Here is an 18,299-nt window from a genome sequence, read left to right as displayed (position 1 = left end):
GTCTCAGTTTTCCTTCTCCTCTGGTGGAGTGGCGATACCTTCCTAATCAGACCATGGTGAGGATGAAATACAACGATGGGTGCAGAACACTTTTCATGTGTCAGACCTCAGTTACGGTGTGCAGTTGCCACTCTCTGAACTCCCTTGGATTAGCTAAATGTTAAAATGCACGCTGCTTCAATTCTTTTTTAATGTAAAATACACATAACATAAAATTTGTCATTTTAATCATTTTTAAGTGTTCAGTATCATTAAACACATTCACATTGTTGTGTTACCATCACCACCATCCATCTCTTTTTCATCATCCCAAACTGAAACCCGGGGCCAATTAAACACTGATTCCCCATTCCTCCCTTGTCCCAGCCCCTGGTAACTACCACTCAACTTTCTGTCTTTATGAATGTGACTATTCTATGTACGTCGTATAAGTGGAATCATATTATTTGTCCTTTCTCTTCAATTCAGGAATTATTGATTACCTTGATTTGGCATTAAATTATTAACATTGCCATATATACAATGTATTCAAGATGTTAGTGTCTGTGTGTGTATGTACTTACTATCCTTCTAACGTGATATTAGATGGCAGGATGATGATGGTGGTGCTGGTGATGTATCCTTCCACTGTTATCTCCCCAGCATTCTCCTTTGCATCCTCTGGAGCAATAATTTCACTGTTAGCAAAATCTTCTCATCCTCTGTCTCTTCACAAGGTCTGCCTCACCTCTTGCCTATGGAGAACTTAAGAACATTCTACACCCCCAGGAAGCTACTGCAGCTGTCTGGAGTGGAGATTATTCATTTTGCATCTCCCATATTCAGTGGGCTCAGAGGCAATATTGGCATTCTCTTAGTATTTCTGTTTTAAAGTGCATTACTTTTATCTTTATGCAAAAACCCTTCATCCTTTAGGTCTCTTGTAAACTAAGATTAGTTAATAAAAGTTGCTAAGGCATTGGATGTGGTGTATGAGAAAAAGAGAGATGTGAATAATAATACCCAGGTTTTAGGCTTTGGAAGGATGGAGTTACTACTGACTAAAATAGAACTGAAAAGGTGGTTTGAAGTAGAAGGGAATACCTGGAGCTATGTTTGGACATGTTAAATTTGAAATACTCAGATGCTCATCAGATAGTCAATGGCAGATGGCAAGTAGGCAGCCTGGGGGTCAGGAAAGAGGTAAAGGAATTTGAAATTCATCAGCCTCTGGATGGTAAAGTCATGAAGTTGAATGAGATCATGTAGGGAATAAGTGTAGACAGGAAAGAGGAGAGGGCCAAGAATGGACACGCCAACATTTCCAGGTCAGCCGAAGGAAACTGAAAAGAAAAGGCCAGAAAAGTGGGAGGAAATGCAAGCTAGAATGGTATCCTGGAAGACAGGAAAAGAAAGTTTTTGAAGGAAGAAGGTCATCAATTTTCGAATGTTGCTGACTGGTAAAGAAAGATGAGGACTGAAAAATGTCCATTGGGTTTGGAAATCTGGATGCCACTGATGACCTTAAAAAGAGCAGTTTTAGTGCAGTGGTGGGAGTGAAAACCTGCCTTAAGTGGGTCTGCGAGAGACTTTTGGAGAGAAATTGGAGACAGCTAGTATAAACACCTAATTTAAAGAGTTTTGCAGGAAAGGGACAGAGAAAAAAGTGTGCTTCTTGGAGTAGGAGAGAGGGCCATGAGAGGTTTTCTCAGATGGGAGGAATAGCAGCAGCATGACTGTATGCTGACGGGAATGGGGTCATAGAGAGAAGAAAGAGTTACCCCAGCAGCATCCTTGCATTGAAGGGCATGGCATTAGCACTCAGGCAAAGGGATTGGCCTTTGCTAGGAGCATGGCAGTTTGTCCATAAGTAATGTAAGAAAAGGTAGTGCACGTGGGCACAGATACTGGTAGATAAGTAGAAATGCCAGGGAGAGCTTATGGAAGTTCTCTTGTAATTCCTCCAAGTGTCTTGGTGAAGCAAAATCATCAGCTGACAGTGATGAAGGCTAAGAAAGTGATGGAAGTTTGAGAAGAGAGAAGGTACAAAATATTCTAGTCACTTAAAGCAGTAGAACTCAAGAGGTATTCTGCAGACAAGTGTTTTTTGTTTGTTTGTTTGTTTTGCAAATTATTTGTTATCTGTCCATGAAAAGATAACTTCAGAAATTAAGAATATGCATTTAGAAGATTCTGTAGCAACTGGACAGAGTAATTTTATGACTGTTAAGTGTAATAATAGAAATTAGAGACTCATATTTTTATGTCTTTCTTTATTTCATTTTTCTTGCAGCCCATTTTCATTGTAATTTACAGAAGTACTATACCAAGATGGATTTAAAATTATAAGAAGCTGGTCTCTCTCACAATGGATAATTTGAAAAATGCTGGTTTAAAGATGGAGCTAAGCAAATATAGGATAATTTCTGGGAAGCATTAAAGGCCCACTAGATGTTAGTAATCTTAAATTTGAAATAGTCAACATAGTCATTTTTGTCTTGTCTTATTCAATGGCACAGATCAATTTTTATTAGGAGAGTGGGATTTAAACAAGGTTTTAGTTTCTCCAGGTGAGTGTGGTAAAGGGAGAAAGGACAAGGGTGTCAGAGTGTAGCAAGGATTCAGTTATGACAGTGGTTTCCAACCCTTTTGGCATTAGGGACTGGTTTCTTAAGAGACAACTTTTCCAGGAACAGGGCATAGGGGTGGGTGGGGAGACAATTTTTCTTGGGAGAGCTGGGGAGGGGGAAGGAAGGTAGGGAGGATGGGCGTGGTGGTTTTGGGATGAAGCTGTTCCACCTAAGATCATCAGGCATTAGTTAGATTCTAATAAGAAGCACCATAACCTAGATTCCTTACACATGCAGTTCAAAATAGGGTTCCAGCTCCTATGAGAATCTAATGCTGCTGCAGATTTGACAAGAGGCAGAGCTCAGGCAGTAGTACCAACTCACCTCCTGCTGTGTGGCCTGGTACCAGTCTGTGGCCCAAGGGCTGGGGACCCCTGAGTTATAAAGAACGACATTATTTGCCAAAACTCAACAAATGTAAACTTAAGATTTGTGCATTCCTTCATAAGTAAATTTTACATCAAAAGAAGAAAACTATAAACAAATATTGAACTTGATATGCATGCTGAAATATTTAGGGGGAATATAGGGAATCTGTGATTTACTTTGAAATATATTTATTTATTTTTACCTTTTATTTAGAAACTGATGCTTATTTTCCATCAACATTATTTCCATGTTGCTTAAGTGCCTGTGCAAAGAACAGCTTAAGAGCTTAAGGCTATTCAGTGGTTGCTCCTACCCATTCAGTGGCCGGAGCAGTGGGAGCTGCACACCAGTCTCCCGTGGCAGGCTGAGCACTCCAGGCTTCAGTAGGGAGCTGCTGAATAGGCACAGAGGGCACCTGCACGCGTTCAGACCAGTCTGCACCCTCAGGCTGAGTAGCGGAGAACTCAGGAGCTGGCACAGTCTGTTCACCCTGAAATTCCTCCTTGGTCATAGCCTTTTCAGCAGCAGCCTGGTCTTTTTCCATCTCTTCAGGATCTCTGTAGAAGTAGAGATGAGGCATGACATCCCACGGATGTTTGTGGGAGATGGTGCGAGGCATGTGCAGGACTCTCCAGGCCAGCGTCCACCACGTCAAACCCCCTGAGTGAGCTCCCTTGTTGTTGCATGGGATGACAATGTCTACATAGCACAGAGGAGAATCTGTGTGACACAAAGCAATGGTAAGTAGGTTAACATAAAATGCCTTTGTGAGGGGCTAGTGATCAGCCCTGGGATCAGAAACCACCAGAAGTCGTGGCTCCCGGAAGGCCGCCTGGATCTGGTTAGTGAATGTTCTAGGAGTGAAGCAGCCAGCAACAAGACTGGCTCCAGTGACAGCAGCAAATATCAGCATGGCTTTCTGGCCAGTTTTTCTGGAGGCTATGACACTGACATCAGCAGGGTTTTCAATGGCAACAATGGCACGAGCTGCCAGCAGAAACTTCTCCCAGGTCTTCTTCTGATTTAGGATGTAGATGCCGTCACTTTTCATTTTATAGATGCGCTGTTCCATTTGGAAGTCAAGGTTGGTGCCACCTAAGCGGGTTCCTGCTGAAAGGAACTTGAGGACGTCCTCCTTCTTCATTGGCAGGACATCAAGGGCTCTGGACATTGTGAACGTTTTCCTTTAAGTTACAAAGGGAATCCAGAATAACACAGTATGGATCCTTCTGTGCGTAGCGTGGAAAGGCAAAATACATTCATAAAAGGATGAATTGGGCCAGGTGCGGTGACTGACACCTGTAATCCCAGCACTTCCAGAGACCTAGGCAGGCAGATTGCTTGAGCTCAGGAGTTTGAGACCAACCTGGGGAACCTGGTGAAACTCTGTCTCCACAAAAAAAAAAAAATAATTAGCTTGGCGTGGTGGTGTGCACCTATAGTCCTAGCTATTCGGGAGGCTGAGGTGGGAGGATTGCTTGAGCCTGAGAGGTGGAGGTTGCAGTGAGCCGAGATCGCACCGAGCACTGTACTCCAGCCTGGGCAACAGAGTGAGTGAGTCCATCTCAAAAAAAAAAAAAAAAAAAAAAAAAGATGGATGGATGGATAGAGAAATGGCTACATGAATAAATATATAATAAAGCTTAATGGCAGAATTTAAGTGATGGATATATGGGTGGTCACTATACAATCTTTCCATTTTGCTGTTTGAAAATTTTGGTAATAAATATCAGGGGGAAAAATTGCCTTGAATATTTTTGTGACCATTTTATCTTCTCAGCCAGCTTATTAGCTCCAAAGAGCAAAGGCAGTTACATCTGGAAGGTTATCTAGCTGTGTTTCTTATTTCACAGATGACGAACTGTGTCCTAAAGATACCAAATGACTTTATCAAGATCAGGTGGCAGCCAGGTACAGTGGATCACACCTGTAATCGTAGCACTTCGGGAGGCTAAGGCAGGTGGATCGCTTGAGTCCAGGAGTTCGAGACCAGCCTGGACAACAAGGCAAAATCCCATCTCTACAAAAAATACAAAAATTAGCTGGGCATGGTGGCACTCGCCTATAGTCCCAGCTACTTGGGAGGCTGAAGTGGGAAGATCACTTGACCTGGGGGAGTGGAGGTTGTAGTGAACAAAATCACACCATTGCACTCCAGCCTGGGCAACAGAGCAAGACCCTGTCTCAAACAAACAAAGAAATAAGATCAGATGGCAAGTTAGGGGCATATTTGATTCCATACTTAGTTTTTTCTCATTACACTAGGGACAACTGCAGCCCATAACTCAGGCCTAGAGGATCTATGGAAGGGCTTCTGGAATGCCCATAAAACCCCAAATTCTGAATGTAAAGTATATGTTCAAAGATACATTTTCTTTGCTTTCTTTCTTTCTTTCTTTCTTTTTTTTTTTTTTTTACGGCAGTACTTTTACTTTTTGCTGGGGTCTAAAGATGCATTTTCTAAGGAGATAAGTCATAGCTTTCAAAAGATCCTTAAGTGATCTATGACTCAAAAGGGATTCCTGTCTCTAAAAAGTTAGTAGGACAAACTTTATTTCCATCAAATTGTTCCTTGAAAATAGTGAACACAGTGTTAAGACATTCAAGAAATATTTTTAATATTTGACTGATAATCTGTGTGAAGCTAATATTTTTAACTGATTAGTGATAATAGTATTCAAAAAACCTTTTTGGAGTTCCAAGACAGATTGTAAGAACGTGTAATGTGAGACACTTAAGCCTTTAGAGTTTTTAATTATTTTTTATCTTGTCTCACACAAGGCTGTGGTGACCCACATGAAGCTGGCTAAGTTCTGAAAACATATTTATCTTTTTATTTTCTACTTCCTTGACATTTGGAGATCACTGTGTTGCTTAGCAAAATCCATCCAGAGCTTTCCCTTATTAATTTCCAAGCAAAATAGTTTGTTATGTAACATCCTTCAGGTTCGGGCTAGAAGCTATTCTGCCTTGAGTATGCACTTAGCAAGGGGTTGCCTCCAAGTATAGAGTTAGGCCTGTGAGCTCTAGCCTCGCCCTCTGCTCTACCATTAGTTAAAGGAAAGTCAATTTCCTGAGCATTAGCTTTTTTTAACCTATAGACTAAGTTTAATATCTCCTGAGGTATCCCACAAGGTTTTGTTAGCACAAGTAAATTGATATTTTTAAAATAGCTTGTAGAATATGATACAGAACTTTAAAATATGGTGTTACATTTGGTCAAGGAAAACTGTATATGTCTTGTTTGTATACATTAAGAGACCAAACACTAAGTTATAGAAGAAATAAATAATTTGGCAGAATTTCTTCCAACATTCAGGGAAAATACTCCCTATCTCATAGAAGGGTCACTTTCCCAAGTGAACCTTCCATCTACATGTGCCTGGGTCTGCCATCCCTCTATTTTTGTTTTTCAACTCAGTCAGTGCCTAACATTTGTTAATTTAATATCACAAAAGCATATAAACATGAACTTCAACAGGTTTCTCCTGAATCTCCCAGAGATAAACTGAATAGATACATCAGCACAGATAAAACAAAACTGTCTGTAAATCTGCTTGGGCTGTCAAAAGAAAAGAAGAAGAATTGTGCAGGAAGTAAAAGAGTCAATGAGACAAATTAAAGGAAATAAAGAATTCTGGTGTGGATTGAACTGACAAGCTCAAGAACAAAATGATAAAGACCTTTAGCCATGTCAGAAAGTCTATAAAGCTATGTAAGTACAAGAACTAGCAAATGTTAATAATAAACCTTATCCTATTACATAAGAGACAAAATGAACTGCCAAAACTCCAGAAAGGTCAGATCTATCACATATTGTATCTGTATTGAATGCTCATATTGAAAACTAATTGGAAGTCTAATGAATAACTTGCTTTGCCAAGAAAGAATGATCTGTTAATGTATCGGATGATTTAAAATTTAGAAGACTCTTGGAACCCTAGGATTGCCACAAGATCATGCCTGAATTAGCCTGCTGTGGGATGACATATAAGGAACAAATGAGCTGTCCCAGTGGAGGCCACGCTAGATTAGACAAACAGCTGGTCAACTAGTGAGAGAGCCCTAGCTGAGATGAGAAAAACCATACAGTCAAGCCCCACCAAAATTAGCAAAACTGCCCAGCCTACACAAAGTTCAGTCCCTCCATAAAGAATATCCTTGATGAGGTGGGATGAGGTGGGAGCAAGGAAAAAATGGGAAGACCAGTGAGGAAGCTACTGCAATATGCTACGCTAATAGCTCCTAAACTATGGAATCAGTGTTAACATCACTAAAAGAGAGATAAAAGGCCAGGAGCAGTGGCTTTTGCCTGTAATCCTAGCGCTTTGGAAAGCTGAAGCAGGTGGATCACTTGAGGTCATGAGTTCAAAACCAGTCTGGCCAACATGGTGAAACCCCATCTCTAGTGAAAATACAAAAAAATTAGCCAAGCATGGTGGCAGACACCTGTAATCCCAGCTACTTGGGAGACTGAGACAAAAGAATTGCTTGAACCCAGGAGGTGGAGGTTGCAGTGAGCTGAGATCACTCTACTGCACTCCAGGCTGGGCAACAGAGTGAGACTCCATCTCAAAAAAAAGAGAGAGGAAAAACAGGCATTATGTGCCTCCTGATGTGATGCATAGGGAATACACAATACCACTTAGGGAGTAGTCTTCCCTCAAATAGAGCCTGCTCTGATTAAGCATCCATATCTAACTACAAATTTGCAAGAAATATAGGGGACAGAAAACATTAAACAATGACGGGGGTTGCAGTCTGCATAATCCAGGTTATGGAAAACCCTACAGGACAAATTAGCTGGTTTTTTCAACATATAAAGGGTAAATATAAGGAGGGGGGAATCTAGACTAAAAAATATTCTATAGACAAATTGGCTTTAAAATACATATTTATGAAGCAATCAGGGGAATTTGGACAATGACCGGATATTTAGCAGTATCAGGGAATTATTAGGATTTTTATAAAAGATGTGATAATGGTATTGTGGTTACTTTTTTTGAGTCCTTTTAGAAATACATACTGAAATACTTATGAATGAAAAGATATATTTGGATTTTCTCCTAAATAATTCACTTGGGAGTGGGGAAGTGAGCGGGGTACAGTATGAACAAAATAAGATTAGACGTGAATTGATGATTATTGAAGTTGGTTGAGGGGTACGTGGGGGTTCATTATATTTTTCTCTCTACTTTTGTGTATCTTTGAATTTTTCCATTAAAATGCTTTAAAAGTATGGAAGAATATCATTTACATACAACATATGACAGGAAAAGGTTCATGGATTCGCTCTTCCTCATCATTGACAATTAAGCTCTGCTATTACAAAAAGTCTTTCTCCCTTTGCAGACATGTCCTCTGGAGACTCTCCAGTGATATTATTAGTACAATGATCCCCCTGGGCTGGAGAGTGGCTCAGACCAACATAAGAATGAAATTAGATCCAGCAATCCTACTTATGGGAATTTACCCAAAAGCTTCAGTATCAGTGTGTCCAAGAGATGTCTGCACTCCCATGTTCACTGCAGCACTATTGACGTAGCCAAGCTATAAAACCAACCTCATCAACAGATGAATGGATAAAGAAAACGTGGTGCATATACATAATGGAGTACTATTCAGACTTAGAAAGAATTTCTGTCATGTGCAACAACGTGGATGAAATTGAAAGACATGCTAAGTGAAATAAGCCAGACACAGAAAGACAAATACCTCATGTTCTCACTTATATGTGGAATTTGAAACATTCAGACTTATAGAAGCAGAATAGAATGGTGGTTGCCAGAGGCTGGGGTGTGGAAGAAATGGGGAGATAATGCTCAATGAGTACAAATCCTCAATTAGGAGGATTAAGGGATTTTTTTTAGCTCTATGGGAACAGCATGGTGAATACAGTTAATAATAATGTATTGTATATTCCAAAATCACTAGGAGTGCATTTCAAGTGTTCTCACCACATAAAATGATAGGTATTTGAGGTGATAAATATGTTAATTAGCTTTATTTAATTATTCTACATTATATTCATTAATCATGAAATCATTTTGTACCCCCATAAAATATATACAATTATAACTTAGCAATTTGCAATAAAAATTTTTTAATTAAAAAATTTTTTAAAGAACGAAATGAAAGCATTGTAGTGACACATATGTACAATGTGTGCTATCCACTACTGTATTAGTGTACAAATACATACTATGTATTTTATACATAGTCACTGAGTTACTTTATTATCCTTCTAAAATTAGACTTATAAAATTATCTAGATTTTTTATTATTAAAATAAAATGTTCATGACTAAAAAATCTAAACAGTACAGAAGATGAGGAAAAGGGAAAAAGTAAAAGTTCTCCCTCTGAACACCCAGTCAGTCTCATTCTCAGCGGTGTGGAATCACTTCATTAACACATTCTTGAGGGTTCTTTCAGAAATATTCAATGCATAATTGTGTGTGTGCTGGAAAAAGTGGTTTGTAAGGAATATTGATTAAGCGCAAGGGTGACCTGGTTTTTTGTTAATTTTATTATAAACAATTATTACTTAATATACAATATATCTTTGTTTTGCAGAAATACTTTTATATTCACAAAGAAGGCATACAGCTTAATCATAGCCCTTTTGTCATATGATTATCCATATCATTATAATATAGTTTTTTATGTTTGTATTGATAATTTGAAAATATGACTGAATTTTTCACCCTAATATTAAAAAGATACATTAAAATGAACACACATTAATGACTTATTTATCATTGTTTCTTTAAACTCTTCAAATTGAAATTGTTTAGTAGATTTTCCTTTGGGGCTATTATGTTGCTGTCTCACATCAACAAAATAATACAAAATTTTAGGGTATGAAAAGAAAACAAGATTTGTATCTTGCTTATTCTTATATTATCTGCCTGAATTAAAAATTAAAATAAAAATGGTAGATATATGTAATACATTTTCAAAATATATTAAAATTATGAGGGTATTTATTTTATATTACTTTTCTGTATGTTTTAATTTTCGTATTTAAAAAGTTGTAAGATTTGCAGCAATAAAACAAAAATGATTCATTCTTTAAAAAATTTAACCACTAGTTTTCCACAGAACTACATGATTAAAGATGGCTTTCAAATGAACATTGACTACCAGTGGCTTTTTTTCTATTAATTTTTTTTTACCACATTTCAAGATTCATCTAAGGCTTGAGTTATTCATTACCAAGTTATTTTTTAATGCTTCCCCATTGGCATGTGCTTATTTTGTTTGTGCTCTTCCAGTGACTACTGATTCTTCAAATTACTGAAAAAGAGGAGAAGAAAGGCAACTCTTACCTTGGTGACATGCAGAACTGGTTTCACGGGTGCATAACATGCACAGTCACAGAGTCCCACAGTCAGGAGGGTCTCATGCTTGGTTTAATGCTCTGTGGCCACCATCTTGAAATTCATAATAACGTTATCTTAAACTTGTATTTTGTAAGTGAAGCCCGGAGAAACAATGGTGTTTTTGCATGAACAATATGCACAATATGCTTGTATATTGTTCCTTGCCACCTCATTTGCATACAGCCTTCTGATATTCCATGAGCAGAGAATTCCAGTGGACCCAGCATGGGAGATCAGTAAGACAGAAGCAAATAGATAAACACTTTGTGGGAGCCACTGGCTTCCACAGAGTGTTGGTAGAACAGGCATGTGTCGAAAAGTGGAATAAAAAACAGTTGTTAGGTTTTTTGCATCATTTCCAGTGTTCTGGAAAGAACAAAATACATATGCATGCACAAGCTACAAAATACACATTATATTATATCAGTGGTTCTAAATTCAGTTTTGCATTTAAAACTGGCATTCCATAATATAAAGATGAATGGTTTTTAAAAATTACTCCAATAATTTAAATTTTTAATTTTTCTTCACTTAGACCAGCATTAAATAACAAACAACACCATGACAAGTCAAGAGAAAAACTGTGGAAGCAAGAAAAAAGCTTTATGTTTAAGTACCTTTAATGGCACTTTTCCCCATATTTCAAAACAAGGGCCCTGTGTTTTCATTTTTCATGGGGCCTCACAAATACTGTAACCAGTCCTAGTTACACGTTCTTTGTCTTCCCCCAGAATCCTCCTGCAGGAAGCATCTGTCTTCTATTCTAAAGTCATTAGTTCACCCTTGCAGCTGAGTTTGGGCTGGAGAAAGGACACCTTTATTTTGGCAAATGGCAGAAGAATTGACAAACAGAAATAGCAAAAGAAATAGACATGTTTCCTGAAATCTAGTATGGTAAAATGCTTAGGCTCTTACAGATTAGGTTTTCTTTGCTTCATTGTAGTTTACAGCTGTGGATTTTTCACACTGAAGAGCAGTTGCCAAACAAATATTTTTCCTTCATCACTTCTTTACACTCAAGACTTCTCAGTACCATCTTACCATGAATTTTATTTTATCTTAGAGTTACTAGAAATGATTTAAGACCAACAAAAAGCCGTGTTATTAATTTTTATTTTGTGCTTTTTGTTATTGTCTCTGATGAACCATTTTCAGATAGTTTCAACAAATATTTTTGGAGAGCCAGCTTTATGAGGACCACTGTGCTAGACACTGGGGACACCCAGTGAAAAGGAGTCCCCACCCACCAGGAGTTTAGGTCTAATCATCCTCCAGAGGGAATAAATGGGGCCAAAATGTGATGGTGAGGGCTGGTTCATGGGGAAAGTTCTTTGGGTTTTGTTTTTTTTCTTCACACAAACTAGTGAACTCTATTCTTTGTGGTACATAAATCACTACCTAATAGTGAGGTAAGTCCATTAAGTTAACTTAGAGCACCACTGGTTATATTATTGCTGCAGGAAATGGCAGGTCAGAATTGAAACTGACTCATTTTAGAGGAAGAAATGCCCCTTTGAAAAAAACTATTGTTGACCTTTGGAGTTGAAATTTCTTTCCCTGATTTTTAAAGCCAAGTACAGAAAGGCTGTTTAGGAGAATGAGACTAAAATAAAACTCCCTAAGTCCCAAATCTGTGATTCAGAGTAACTCCACTAACAATGACCAAAATCATTTCTCAAGTAGTGGCAGGCTGCTTTTATCTTTCCAGAGTTCATTTATCCATACGTCTCTGAGGCCCTCTGTTTTCAACATTCACTCGCTCTTCTTCATTCCTAACACCTACATTAAAAGTGATCACTTGTGATGTGCTTCTGACGCCAGGTTCTTGAGAGTTGTGCTTATGGCTTTATTAGAAAACTCTTCCCGAAAATGGTTTAATGTATATTTTAAATTATATATTTAATGTGGAAAGACAAATTTTTTGAGACTTGTTTTCATGAAATTCTCATGGATACTTTACTTCCAATAGTTCCCAGTTACATCATATTTGTCTATTCCCCAATGTTTATTCTTTCCCTCTTCCTTGCAATAATATTGATTTTTAGCTGGCCAACCCAGAATAAAGCCCACCAGAACAAATATAGCCACGTGGAATAAAGACATTTCCCAGCTTCTCCACCAGCTAGATATGGCCACATGACTAAGCTTTATATAATATCCTTTCCTGTTAGCTGAAATGCACATGTAATAGCTGGAACTTTAGCAGCCATTTTGGACCATGAGATGGAACATCAAAGATAGGAAAACAAAAAGACAGAAGTTTGAATCCCTGATGATTTCAAAGACTGCCTGCTTATAGACTTTGGTTTTTTTGTTTTGTTTTGTTTTGTTTTTTTGAGACGGAGTCTTGCTCTGTCACCCAAACTGGAGTGCAGTGGCAAGATCTCAGCTTACTGCAACCTCTGTCTCCAGGGTTCAAGCGATTCTCCGGCCTCAGCCTCCTGAGTAGCTGGGACTACAGACATGCACAACCACCCTTGGCTAATTTTGTATTTTTAGTAGAAACAACATGGGGTTTCACCATGTTGGCCAGGCTGGTCTCAAACTCCTGACCTCAGGTGATCTGCCCACATGGGCCTCCCAAAGTGCTGGGATTATAGGCGTGAGTCACCGCACCCTGCTGATTTGTAGTTTTACATGAAAGAAAAGTGCAACTCCATCTTGTTAAAGCCACTATATTACTTTTTGTGTCTCTGTTACTTGCAGCTAAACCTAATTCTAACTGACAACTTATTATAGATTCCTTGTTCATTCTGCCTAGGTGAATGCAGTCTTAATTTTATTCCTTTTTCTCTACCTTGAAATTTATTGCTCATTTGGCTAGAGAATCCTTAAGGAATATTATGTTTTTCACAGTTCAGTTAATTCATCTTTGTTACAAAAATGACTTAAGCAACATAAGAACTATAAATATTAAAGTAATAACTGTAAATAGCAGTTACTGGTTTCTGTCAATGCATATTCTAATTCTGCTAAGACTTTGAGTTTGGCTTATCTAGAGCACTCAGCATTGAGCCCACCTCTGGGTTGGTTTTTGGTCCTACCCATTCCACCAGCTTCCACAAATCAATGTTTAATTAGCAAAATAAATTAATTAATTAATTAAATTAAGGAACAGAGCATCTGAGTACCACCTCAAACCTGTATCAAGTCTGATGGGAGCATCATGTCTCCTTCTAAGTGGAACGTGGGAGAGCATGTCCTGAGATGACATTAAGGAATTGCTAGAATGGGGGAGCCAGGAGATGATGCTGAAGTTATAACCTGAAGACTACTGGTGTCCTTCCAATCCAAAGGACAAGGTGAGAACTCGATGGACAAATGAGTTATAGAGTCACCAGCAGAGAGAGTCTCAGAGGATGGGGGAACACCAGACTGGGTCTACAAAAGCAGTTTAGTCCAGCAGCAGAGTAAGCACTGGTGGGGAGGGGGCATTACCGAGTGCCTTGCAGACACAAGTGAGAATGTTCCAATGGCCTGAAAGTTAAAAAGAAGACCTAAGATCATGAGCAAATTACTACAAATGTGAGAAGAACATGCTGGCTGGAATAAAAATAAGGTACCTAAACAGATAACTACATAAAAATAAAAGTTTTGAAGAAAGTTATGGACAAAATTACCATGCTTTAATTGTTGTAACTTTTTAATTTGAATTTTTGGGTACCTAGATAGATGGGATGACGTTAATATGAAGTGATGGTGACCAATATAATGTCTACTGTCTATTTTAAACTACTCAGTTTCCCTGCACGAACTATTTCCATGATGAAAATCCTGATGAATTCATAAATAACGTTCACTTTGACTCAAAGTAAAAAAGACTAGGAGTGTTGGAAATTAAATTAGGAATTGAAGTGAACCACTCCCAAACAATCTCAGAGTATAGTCGTTTGAATTAACGGGCACTTTAGTTCCTAAGACAGCAATGGTAAAATATATCAGTCAGTGGCAATAAATACCAAGAATTTAGTAAGAAAACTAAAACAATAGATTGTGACTGAACTCCAGTGAGCCTCAGATAAAGTCTTTACTTTCCCACTCTCTTTACTGAGATGGGTTGGAAAAAGGCTTCTCATCCCTGAGAGTTGAAGTCAGTTTAGCCACAGAGCTCCCTGTTCTTTCCTCTTTGGTCTTTTCCTTATTGGAAAAGGGTTTTCACAATGGGGTAGGGTGGCTCACCAAGACCGGGAGCATCTGAGGCCCCAGGAGGAAGGACTGAAATGCAGGAGCTGGCCCAGTCTATCAGACATCTGGAGCTATACAGTCTGATTTGACAGCTATTTCAGAGTGTACAGAGAGCTAAGCAAGCATTATTCCCAATCTCATTTCCTTCTTTACTTTGAGGCTAGGCACCTGTGATGCCTTTGACACCACGGCAGACAGAGTAACAAACTCTGACTTACTAACAAGAAACACAAAAAGTATTTACTGAATATTACCTATATGCCTGGTACTCAATGGATACAAAAGAATAGATATGAGTTCTGCCCTATCCCTAAGAGGAAGTTGGCAAAACCAGGAACAAATACATGTAATGATCTCTTCATGTATCCATGACATCTCCTAGACTGTAAACTCTATGAGAGTAGGGTCTGTATTCATCATATTACAACTGTGCATAATAACCCAGTTCCTGCCCACTCAATAAATACCCAATAAATGAATAAACATTGGCCATTGAAGTAACAATACAATGAAGCCTCTACATAGTTATGTACCAAAGAGAGAGGTAGACAATTAAAGCTAAAAGCAGTTAGAGAAAGCAAGATAGCTAAGTAGACAGTCAGCGGGTTTAAAAGTGAGATTAGGCCAAGTGCAGTGGCTCATGCCTATAATCCCAGCACTTTGGGAGGCCGAGGTGGGCAGGTCACCTGAGGTCAGGAGTTCGAGACCAGCCTGGGCAACATGGTGTAACCCCATCTCTACTAAAAATACAAAATTAGCTGGATGTGGTGGCTCATGCCTGTAGTCCCAGCTCCTCGGGAGGCTGAGGCAGGAGAATCACTTGAACCCAGGAGGTAGAGGTTGCAGTAAGCCAACATCATACCACTGCACTCTAGCCTGGGTAAAAGAGTGAGACTCCATCTCAAAAACAAAACAAACAAACAAAAGTGAGATTAGCGTCGGTCTTTCCCATTACCTGCAGAATAGAAGTTCTCTCAGCTGGCTGGAGCCTGATTTTGGGGTCTTGACTCTGCCCCGTCAAATGTATAAAGCATTCTCAAGAGACGACATAAAGTGGCAAATGCCCCAGCTCCAATGTCAAGGCTATCTTTCCTATATAGAACAACAGTGGTATCTTGATAGAGGTTCTCAGGATAATCTCTTATCTGGAGTTTGGGGATCACCAAACAAATGACACTTTGTAAAAACACTTTCTTTGGTCACTAGACTGTTCTTTAAAGAATTCAAAGTCTGAATGCCTGAGATACTGCTTTGGTTTGGGTGTGGTTTGCACCCACCAAAACTCGTGTTGAAATTTGATCTCCAATGTGCCAATGTTGGTAGGTAGAGCCTAGTGGGAGGTGTTTAGGTCATGGGAGCAGGCCCCTCATGAACTGATTAATTCCTTACCAAAGGGTTGAGTGAGTCCTCACTCTTATGGGAATGGATTAGTTTCTGAGACAGCGAATTGTTAAAAAGAGTATGGCTCCCTCCGTTTCTCTCTCTTGCTACCTCTCTTGCTGTTTGACCTCTTTGCACATGCCTGCCTCGATTCTGCTTTCTGCCATGAATGGAAGCAGCATGAGACAGAAGCTGAGCAGATGCTGGTACCATGCCCCTTGAACTTCCCAACCTGCAGAACCCTGAGCTAAAGAAACATCTTTTCTTTATAAATTATTCAACCCCAGGTGTTTTGTTACAGCAACACAAAGTAGACTAAGACAAATGCAAAGCTTGATTATAATACTGTAATTTAGGTGTGAATGATAGGCTTGAAAAGTGAGGATTTGGTTGATTTTTAGTTATATAATTTTTAAGAACCAGTAGATGTCTGGAAAGCTCAGCCCCAGATTGCCTAGCCACTCTTGACAGGGGTCCAGGCTATACTCAGGAGGAATGTGACAGTCATCTCCCCAGGACAGCCTAGGACAAAAGTTCACTGCACAGCCCAGGTCTCTTTTCATGATATGCTGAAACTGATAGAAATGCCCCTTCACCTTTGACTGGAAGGGGAAGGATCTGGTTTACTTTTTTGTTTTTTGATTTTTGAGACAGGACAGTGGCACAATCATGGCACACTGCAGCCTTGACCTCCTGTGCTCAAGCAATCCTCCCTTTTTAGCCTCCTGAGTAGCTGGGACTACAAATGCATGCCACTATGCCCAGCTATTTTTCTTTTCTTTTGTAGAGACAGAGTCTCCTTATGTTGGCCAGAGTGGTCTCAAGCTCCTGGGCTCCAGCAATCCTCCTGCCTCGGCCTCTCAAAGTGCTGGGATTACAGGTGTAAATCACCACACCCAGCCCAGTTTTCTTAGACTCATCGTTGTTGGAATAACTTATCTCCCTTTAGCATTAGCATCTGCCAAACCCAGTCCAGAGTAATGAGAAACCAGATCCTTCTTTGGCCAAGATGCCCCCTCTTTCTTTCCTAAAATTTCTGGTTTGTGACAATAAAGTTTGTGTATCACTCAAAGTCCCAGTGGAAAACAGATGGCACACTAAAAATGGATAATTTAAGGAGAGTTTGGTAAGGGCACTGTTTACGAGGGTGTGCATAGGCTAAAGAGAATTAACAAGGGATAGCACTGCAGTGCCCCAGGACTGTTGCCACCCTGCAATACATTCAAGGGAATAGAGAAATTACTGGAACCTCAAGAGAGAGAGAGGTTATGTGCAGAGGACCACCAGATGGGAGTGGAGGCACCAAGCTGATGAAACCTCTCAGAGAGGAAACAGAAGAATAAGTACTCTCCTCCCACCAGTCTTATTTGGTAATACTCACAGGAAGTTGGAGTGCAAGGAAGCCCTTTGATGGAGTCTGTCCAGATGAGACTGGTGCAGAGAGCAAGATGGACAATGGTGAGAGTGGATCTAAGGGGCAAATGGAAGCTCTCCAGCACAGCTATGCTTTTTCCATTCTCCAAGAAACTGTATCTGTAAAACCCCACTCATTTCAAGTGAAAAAGACCTCCTTTAGACTAACACAGTGAACCAAAAGCAAATAGAATTAGGGAAACAAGACCCTACATTGTAATCCCATTTCTACCAGTAATTTGTTGTGTGAGGCTGAGAAAAGTAAGTTTTCCGCATTTAGGCTTCTTTGTTTGTATGCTGCTCACTATCTCTTGAGAGTATTGTGACGATATTTGTAGCACTTGAATACATATCAGCCTCCTTTTTTTTCTTCAATCACTTTCCTTTGTAGCATAACTACCAGGTGCTTCCTTGATTCTCTTTGTATTCATTTCTTCTCTCTTTCTCTCTCTCTCATTTTCTCTTCTTTCCCACCGTACTTTATCTCATATTGAAGTCTGCCTTGTGGTGTACTGTGAATACTGTGTTGTGGTTTAATTCCATGTTTGTTGTAGTTATTGTTTAGCTCTGTAAAAAGCTGATCCTTCAAATTCATGTTGAATCATCCCAATGATAATTTTATTATAACTTGTTCAAACCACAAATATTGCTCACAAATATTGTTCTAATCTCCTTACATTGCAGAATATGACAGAGACAGTAAAATGCCGGGAGCTGCATTATTCAAAGAACAACCTATTCTGTAGGATTGTGTTTGTGATGATAATGACAATGATTAGTCAATAGGTGTTTATATATTACATATGTTTACAAATTACTAATAAATAATTAGTATTTACTATGTGGCAGGAACCATACTAAGTAGTTTGCACATGTAATTTTATGTCATTATTAATAGGTACTATTAAGTGTAATTATTATCCCTACTTTGTAGAAGAGGAATATGAGGCTTAGAAAGT

The 18,299-nt window shown here is 39.1% G+C and overlaps 1 protein-coding gene across 1 annotated transcript; it reads right to left on the bottom strand.

The window, feature by feature from the left end:
• Positions 1-3,270: 3,270 nt before the first annotated feature.
• LOC105513170 (40S ribosomal protein SA-like) lies at positions 3,271-4,149 on the bottom strand. Its single transcript, XM_011944018.1, is given in 1 exon segment — positions 3,271-4,149. A coding segment is annotated over 1 exon segment (879 nt).
• Positions 4,150-18,299: the final 14,150 nt, after the last annotated feature.

The sequence above is a fragment of the Colobus angolensis genome, unplaced genomic scaffold (genome assembly GCF_000951035.1).
Source record: "Colobus angolensis palliatus isolate OR3802 unplaced genomic scaffold, Cang.pa_1.0 Scaffold224, whole genome shotgun sequence".
Lineage (NCBI taxonomy): Eukaryota > Metazoa > Chordata > Mammalia > Primates > Cercopithecidae > Colobus > Colobus angolensis.
Note: the sequence above shows the minus strand (reverse complement) of the source record. Positions and strands in the feature narration are given on the sequence as shown.